The sequence below is a fragment of the Diuraphis noxia genome, unplaced genomic scaffold, assembly GCF_037042655.1.
Source record: "Diuraphis noxia isolate RWA-SAM2 unplaced genomic scaffold, SU_Dnox_SAM2 contig0001, whole genome shotgun sequence".
Taxonomy (NCBI): Eukaryota; Metazoa; Arthropoda; class Insecta; order Hemiptera; family Aphididae; genus Diuraphis; species Diuraphis noxia.
The window spans coordinates 14,007,081-14,016,580 of NW_028301711.1; the positions used below are offsets into that span (position 1 = coordinate 14,007,081).

Consider the following 9,500-nt stretch of genomic DNA (forward strand, 5'->3'; position numbering starts at 1 on the left):
CTTTCTGATGCCAGCCTTAAAGGTATCATTAGCGTAAAAAATATTAGTAATTATGTATACTTACATTTAAATATATACATTAAATAATTATTTCAAATATTCTATAATCTTGTTGATGGTTCGTTCGTAATTTTTTCTGTTTTTCAGGATTGCATACACTACGAAACTTAATGGCTTTTGGTACAAACATTGAGGGAGTGTTTTGTCACGAAAATTGATCTTATAGTACACACTTAATTCCCTGATCACACCTTTTAAATGCGGAGGTATTATCGAACAGTAAATTGTACGTAATTTTATAAAATAAAATAATTTCTTGATTTAAAATAAAAATTCGAAAACCGTAGAGATATTTATTTATAATATTGATAAAAAACAATTTAAAATCGGTTGGATTTTAAATGATAATAAGCAAGTTATATTTTCTAAAATACAGCATTATATATTGTAAAATTGTATGATTTTCACAGTCGTACGATAAATCACACTTAAAAATTTTCATGTATCCTTCTCTTTAACTCATGTATAGGTATAAATGTTATTTTTCTCTTTCTCTGTTTCTTTGTAAATTATTATACCTGTCTCTGTTATGTATTATAAAATAAAATAAAATATACATAATATACATAATAATATAGTATATAATATATATAATAATATAGTATATATATATACTACATTATACAGGATGATTCTTTTATCAAACAACACTTATATGATGTTTGTGTGTAAATACCACCTAACATACACCTATAACACACAAATACCACCCAAAACCACCCAACTTTGGGGGGCTATATCTTGTAAACGGATTGACGAAAAATGAAAATTTAAACGTGAAAATTCATTGAAAAAATAGCCTTTTTAGTTTATCAAATTTTAAGTATAGGTTGTCATTTGAAAATCAAAAGTTGATAATGGTTAACCTGATAAATATAAGGGTGAAAATATTTAAAAAATATAGAACTAGATAGTCTTTGAAATAATGAGTGTTGTTTGATAAAAGAATCACCCTGTATAGTAGTAGTATATATATAGTATATTATATATACTATATATATATATATATATATTATATGTTATAATGTATAATAGTTTGGCATATATTTTTTGTCTCCACGTTGAAGCTCTTTTTTAATCCAGGGAGGAGCACATTATTAATTCACAAATTAAACAATAAAACATAATTTTTATCATTTTTGTGTAGATAAATTAGAAAAAAAAATACATTTTTATGCAAATGTAGGTATACATAGATATTTTTAACACGATTTTTACGTATTCCATAAATAATAAAATGCTTTACATAACGACATACTATATGTACCTATAATATCTACTTTGTTAATATTTCAGATTTCGGAGTATGCAAGTGATGACGTCATAACACAAGAAATTGCTCCAAGATATAATGTTCCAATACAAAAATATTATCTTGTGCAGTAATAGATTGTCTGTCGTATAGTGGCACCGAAACCTATGTTAAGGCTCAAAAGACTTTTAAAATTTAGGATAGGGTCGCTTCATATTGACCACTTCTCTCTCTACGATACGCCATTTTTTTCGATTTTAAGATATTGGACCTCTTGAAATATTTTTCGCCCTACTAGATTTTTAGGATTTCAGCACCACTGCAGGTCAGTTGATAACACATTTTACCGCGATAACTGGTGGAGGATTCGAAATCACTTATAATACTTATAAATTATAATATATCAATCATGGAATTATATCGTCTCGATTACGTATGTAGAATGATTCTTTGACTATACGTACCCGTTTTCCTTCTGATGTATAATATATCGCTTCTTTCTCTAGTCGTCATCGGTAAATTATAATAATTATTGCATTATCACAGTGCTTATAAATACTACATGTGAACATATTCGATATATTTATAATTTGTTTACCGCCAAATCTTCTGTTCTCATGAGTATTCCAAACATTTTCCACATACATACGATGATTGTCGGAAAATTGGTACGCTTGTTTTTAACGTGGAATATTGGTACGGTCGTTAAAAACCAGGGTTTCTTAAACTATGAAATACAAAGATGAATCAACAAGATGAATCTACGATGCGAATTGAAAGTATAAGGCATGAACAATTTAATAATTTAAAATGTCGAAAAAAAGATAAAAAATATGCTTAACTTCAATATAAACTTCATGAAACTATTACCAGTTACGTAAATAATGAAATTACAATGGAAATTTTTTTAAATACCAGAGGGAAACTATTGTGAATTTGTATTTAATTTTGAACTATTATAAACTATTGTGAATTATTGTGAACTATTATGAATTTATATTTAATTTTGAATTATTATGAATTATTAAATTTCGGACACATTTTTTGACTATCATATTACTATTAATTGTGAACATATATTTATTTTAATTTAATTTTTTGAACCACTGAAAATAAAATATTTTATAGTACCAATATTCCGCCTATTTCATTTCTTTTGTTCAAAACACAATAACCGTACCAATTTTCCGTTTATCACATACGATCACCACCAACCCCACAGCACCAAACGCTACACTCACGATAATTTCTTTATTAATCATATTTAGGTATCTTCAAAAACTGGTGATTGTAGATTATAAAACCAATTATATAACGTTTTTTAATCAACAGATTAGGTAATAATTTGTTTTTTCCAAAAATTATTCAATAAACAGTTATTATAACAGTAAAAAAAAGGTGTCACTATTGTTGGTCAACTGTCTGGTTAGCGGCATAGGTATTGCCAGACGAACTGTCGTCGGACACTGGAGGGACGAAACTTGGTGGGTGCTTTTATCTGCGGTACACCGAGGTGTCCGAAACAATTATATATATTTTTCTATATTTTTCTATTCACATTCAGTGAATATTTCATGTATCAATGGTCATTTTTTTTAAAGTTACATCAAAAACCAAAATCGATTTTGTCGAAAAATGAGTGTGCGTAAAATTTCCCGTTTTTCCCTTAATTTTTAGTTTGTTTTTCTCGATTATTTAGATAAGTATTAAGAATTGTTCACTTAAACCCCCCCTCCCCAAAGTACCAACTAGATTCACTTTCTGATCGAACGAGGTACTGAAGTCAAAAATCGAAGCATTTTTACTGCCCCAAAACGTGATCACAGACACCAAAAAAAAATAAAAACACACATCATGGTAAAATCAATACATTCATCGCTCCGCTCAGAATCTTAAATAAAACACACAGTTTTAAAATGGTCATAACATATTTAAAAAATTATAATATCAATAAAACCCTTCGAGACGTCCTGTATAATATTATTGTCTTTAAATTTTACAAGATGTGAGTTCAATCTAATTTTAGAAATTGCAGAATAAAACGTATTACTGTGAACGTAAAATTTTCCAAGTTGTACGTTTGTAAGCTCGTGAATCGTGGAGAAAACAAATGCCCGTGTGACGTCTTCTAAAGGGTTAGTAGCGTATGTTTTTGTTTATAGAAGGGAATATTTTGTACAGTTATGTACGAATCGATTAATATGATATTAGGTAAGACTGGGGTTCAACCAGAGTTGGTCTTGGGGCGCACTATACCCACACTTTGAGCGCTGTATATAATAGGGTATAAGTGTATTTATTTAATTTATAAAATCATATTTGTGAGTATAAAAATCACGTAACTTATAATAATCAAATTAAATGATGTTACGTTAATTTAGCGTTATGATAATAAAAAAAAAAAATATCGAACTCAGCTACAACGAATCTTTCGTAACGTATCGCCACATAATCGAATGGAATATAATATTATTATTATGGTCATTGGGCGGCCGAATAAAAACTGTAATCTTAGCAATTAATTTTTTATATGTAACAGAGATTAACGAGTTACAATATAACATCGTTATGAAGAAAGTTTGAGATGTAGGTACAAAACAAATTATAAATTATAATATAATATTATAAAATTATGTAATAATAGTTGAACAGCTCCGGCACTCACGCAATTATAATATTATTAAGTTCTTAAATATTACTAAGTATTTTTTATGAATACGCATGCACATACCATGCCATAAATAATTATTATTAATTATTAAAATGGTATCTACAACAATTAAACTGAAAGTAATAAAACGTTATTGTAAAATTATAAGATACCGACAAAAATTCACTTGCGACAGTTATGTAGCTAAATTGCCTATACAGAGTTCCGTGTTACCTCTAAAATAAAATACTTGAAACTACCTAAAATAATATTTGTCCGTATTATAAAAATAAGTAAAATAATGAGCATCTCATATTCTTACAAGGCAGATTCATTAACTAAATTTTTTTTATTTCGGTAAGAACATTAATAAATGAGAAACGTTATACAATTTTTAAGCCTTTGCTATAAAAATTAATCATTATACAATTTCTCAATTTATAAAATAATTTTAAAATTCTCATGATTTTATTGAATTTTTTTAAAAAGTTAAGACTGTATTAAACAAACATTGTACTAATGTATTTAAAATATTTTTGAACTCCTATTACAACAATCTATAAAGAATGTTGTTTTATATCGATAAACTTTTTAACCCAGAAAAAATAAAAATTTCTAGGTATTTATTGCTGTAGTATAGCTCTTTGAAAGAATTATCTTGTATGGAAATAGAAAAATAATTTTATAATTATAAACATTTGATGAAAATTAAGTCTATCTACAGTTATTATTTTGTTTGATTTCCACAAAAAAAAATTAAATACTAGTAGTTATGCGTAATACTCGTATTTCTCGTATTTTCTTATTACCCAGTGGCGTCCGCAGATGGGGGGCTAACGGGCTGAAGCCCCCCCCCCCCATTGCCCTCATAAGTATTACTTAAAAAAATGTATCAAACTTCAACTGTCGTCAGCTATAGTAAGCAAGACGAAAATTAATAAACGTCTTACCAGAATAAATTCATTTTTAAAAAATCATTGATTTGCATACCAATTTTCCTAAAAAAATTAGTAATTTTTTGATAAAAGTATGAACAACTTGTAAGAATGACCTGTATTTAATTTTCAAGTCTTAGCTATACAAATTTAATATTTTATAAATTTTAATCTACAATTAATTAATTTTTCTGGTTTTGTCAAAAATTGAACTATAAATGCTTATAAAAACTAATCGTGCCTATAATATGTGTCGTTAATATTTTCAGATAACTATAGGTATAATAAAACCTTGTATTAGTTGTATTACATTTTAAAGCTTTTTGACCGAACGAATAATTTTTTTTTGACATTTTTAGAAAAAAAAATCAAGGTTACTAAACAATTTTTCATTTCATTTTGTTTTCCCGATTGTTTTAAAAAATACTGAGAATATTCAATTTTGACCCCTCAAATTTCAAACTAAATCCAATTTGCTTCCAAAAACCCCTATCGAGGTTTATGATTAGAGCATTTTTTCTACTAGAAAAGTTGAGAAGTTAAAGTTGTACAAACATTTTCAAATACCTCACCTTAACGTCTACAATTATTAGAATGGAAATAATAAAAATAAAATAGTAATTAATTTTCAAGCCCTCCCCCCCCATTGAAAAATCCTGCGTACGCCACTGTTATTACCTTTTTGTTATTTTAAAATCTAGTAAACATTCAATGTAAACAAAAATAAACTTCAAATAATGCTCACAAAAATTAATTTAAATTTTCACTTGACTATTTTTGGTGTTGTGGTTAGGGAATTTTATGGGGAAACTATTGTATTGAATTTACAAATCTTAGTTACAATTTTACAAATTGAAATTTTTTTTACAAATTTTTTCAATTGCAAATTTCTGCGATTTTGACGAGTTTGGTCAAAATTCTTACTAATTAGGCGCTCATAAAATAGTATTGTGGATTTACAATATACTTTATTTTTATTTTTGTTATTATATTTACTTATGAGGAATCTTGTAATAACTTCTAAGATTTTTGATTGAGCAAAAAACTATTTATCGACCACAATTTTAAAAAACTAATAAATATTGAAATACCTTATGCCTATACCAGACCGCAATGTTATGTTCATACAAAATTGTAGGAATGTTGTTAATAGAATAATTACCTTATGAGAAAGTTCTATTTTAATATGTATATAAGTATTCAACGTTTCTATAATCTTCTGTCATAATTATTTGGCCACAAAAGTAAGGTTCACTTAACATTATTTTTAAAATGTTTTTATAACATTTATCATTTATCATTCCCATAATATTTTTTAAATAAATTCTGATAACGTTGGTCTATAACATTCACATTAAGTTTTGCCATGCGATTCTGATAATCTTATAATTTAATTAAATCAAGCACGTTTTACTATTGTACTTTTTTAAAGACAAATCAAACGTATACTTTTTATTGAAAAAAAAAAATTGTTTTAGGTTCAATAAAGTGATAACATTTATTTATTAAACAACAATTTAAGAACAGTTGTTTGATGAGCTATTTTTTTTCTCTTCTTTGTCTTTGATTCTGAATTTTGAATGATCCAACCAAACCCGTAGTGGGGCATCAATTTTTTGATCTGGAACTTTTGTATATTGTACGTTCATTCTCACAGCATCTTAAACAAATTATTTATCATAAATTATTTACCAGAAAAAACAAGTAAATAAAGTGACTTAATAGAGGACCAAAAACAAAATAATAAAAGTAAGAGAATCTAACATTCATCCGTAAAGAATAGTTTTTTAGTTAATGCATATTTAATTAATAAAAAATATGGTGATTCATATAGTGGTAGTATGGTAGTATAGTGTAGTATTTTTACTAGTAAACTGTAAAACTAGGCGTATAGTATAATTGCGTTGGCTCGTATTGACAAATCAGGATTGTCGATTGTGGGAATTATCAAAATAAAACTATTTTTAACAATAGTCGACGATTGATCGGCTTCTAAGAAATATGTAAAATGTTTAAATGTAGATTGTAGATAATAATAACTTTGTGTTGTTGAATGTTGACTGCTGAATAAAGATACCTATTGATAATTTATTTTATTTTATTTTGTCACCATATGAAGCAAATCGTTCTATACTTTTATTATTATTGTGCAAGTACGAGTATATGTTTCCGTATATGTTTGACAGTTTGAATTGATACTTTGAATTTTATTCTAATTTATTATAAGGTAAGTTGATTTAGTTTATTATAAATTATAATATTTAATATATACGATTCAGAAGTTGTTGCAATTGTATATTGTAGTATTTACTTACGTCTTACCTACTAAAATACATTTGTGTCATTTCATATCATACAACTTGCTAAACTCTATATTATGCCAGTGACTATTACCTACATACTATGTACCTACATAATTTAAATCTCTATAAGTTAACTAATATAATAGAAATAAGAGTTTACTGTTTTTTGAATTGTTATATAAAATAAAATATTATTATTATTATTATATTATTTATAATAGTATTAAAACTTTCAACTTTATAATTGATAGGTATTATAAGGTTGTGCCAGTTAAGGTAGGTACACTACAATTACACAGTTTAGGTTCACTTAAATTACATTGTAAATCTGCATACAATTATTGGATATATTTATATGTTTATATATTTATACATTATACATATGAATTGAATGCAGTAATTTAGCCATAGTAGCAAGTAGGTAAATAATAATTAATAAGTAAGACTAGGTAAGTTTAATTGTGTCATAACAATTTTTAGTTGAAATTATACTTTAATGGCGCTAAAAAGAGTCAAAGCTAGTGGTGCCTGCAATCGTAAGGAGGCAAAAAAAAAAAGAAGGAAAAACTTAATGAAGTTATAAAAAAAACAAACAAAATAAATACCATGTTTAAACTTAAAAGAGAAGAGCATAGTGAGAACCATGGTAGCTTGGACAATGTTGATCACAATATAAAGTAAGTTTTCGTTTATGTTTTGTGATATAAATATATAATAGATTATAATAATAGTAATTATAAATTATAATTTACTGTTGAATTTGATTATAGTGAGCCTTCCTCAGTTGAAGCTGTTGTTACAAGTGAAGAACATGATATTAATGACTCCGGAGTGTTAGAAATACCAGGGTATGTATTTTATAATGTTTTATTTTTAATTTTATACTTATACAGTTATACAGAATAGGTAGGTACTTATATTATTTGATCTATAGATATATAGAATATATCGTACTATATTATTTTAAAGCCTTTATCATCTTAATAATAGTACATTAGAACATGTAATTTGTATTCAAATGTTAAATTACTCATCTATAATTAGATTATTGTTTTATTATCATTTGTAGGTCAGATCCAGCTGAATAGAAAATAAATTCATGTACTATTGATTACATATGTCAAAATGGATTTAGCCAAAATTTAGATTCTAGTTTTAGTCAATCTAAACGAATATACCAGTCAGTTCTTAGAGGTTCATTCAGAAATATCAACCGCTATGTAAATAAAAGTTTTTTTGAAACAGTTTTAGTCAATGGTAAGAAATGTCCAAGAAAATATCTAGTTTATTCACAATCTAAGGGTTCAGTTTTTTGTGTTCCTTGCTATTTATTTAATAATACTTCTGCATTTTCAAAAAATGGTTTCTTGGATTGGAAAAGGCCAAAATCAATAGACAAACATGAAAATTCACTTTCACATAAAACATGTGTGGTAAAAATGAAAAATAGATCTTCTGAATTGAACAATGTTAATGAAGTGCTTACATTTCAATTAAAAACAGAAAAAATATATTGGAAAAATGTGCTCACAAGAGTTTGTGCTGTTGTCAAATCGCTATCTAGTCGAGGTTTACCTTTTAGAGGTGACAAGGAGAATATTGGTTCGCTGCACAATGGTAATTTTTTGATGTGTCTTGAAATGATTGCAGAATTTGGTCCTTTTTTGGCTAATCATTTGTCGAACTATGGTAATCCTGGGAAAGGTTATACTTCTTACTTGTCTCATTCAACATATAAACAATTTATCAAGTTAATGGCGACTAAGGTTCAAAATCAAATAGTTAAAGAAGTCATTAATGTGCAATATTTCTCCATTGTTATAGATTCAACTCCAGATATTGCACATGTTGATCAACTATCTTTTATACTAAGGTATGTAAACAACAAAGGTTTACCTGTAGAAAGATTTTTATGTTTTTTAGGAAATGTTGGACATAAATCTCAGTGCATGGCTGATACTGTGTTTTCTATCTTAAAAAAATATAATATTGATATTTCATATTTGAGGGGTCAATCAGACGATAATGCAAAGAATATGTCTGGTATTTACTCGGGTCTCCAGGCTAGAATTAAAGAAGTTTCCCCATTGGCTGACTTTGTACCATGTTCAGCACATTCCCTCAATTTAGTAAGGTCATGTGCAGCAAGTTGCTGTAAGGAAGCTAATATATTTTTTAATTTTATTCAAAGTATTTATACATTTTTTTCCTCATCTACTCATCGTTGGAACTTACTTAAAGTAAAATCCACATTGAAAAATCTTTCCGAAACAAGATGGTCCGCTCGGGAAGATGCATGT

General features: G+C 26.9%; 1 protein-coding gene across 1 annotated transcript; it reads left to right on the plus strand.

Moving 5' to 3' along the window:
* Window positions 1-7,806: 7,806 nt before the first annotated feature.
* Window positions 7,807-9,139, plus strand: LOC107162700 (zinc finger MYM-type protein 1-like). Its single transcript, XM_089226325.1, has 4 exons — window positions 7,807-7,877; window positions 7,971-8,048; window positions 8,336-9,073; window positions 9,124-9,139. The coding sequence occupies exons 1-4, from the start codon at window positions 7,807-7,809 to the stop codon at window positions 9,137-9,139; spliced, it is 903 nt and encodes a 300-aa protein (XP_089082451.1).
* The last annotated feature ends 361 nt before the right edge of the window (window positions 9,140-9,500 follow it).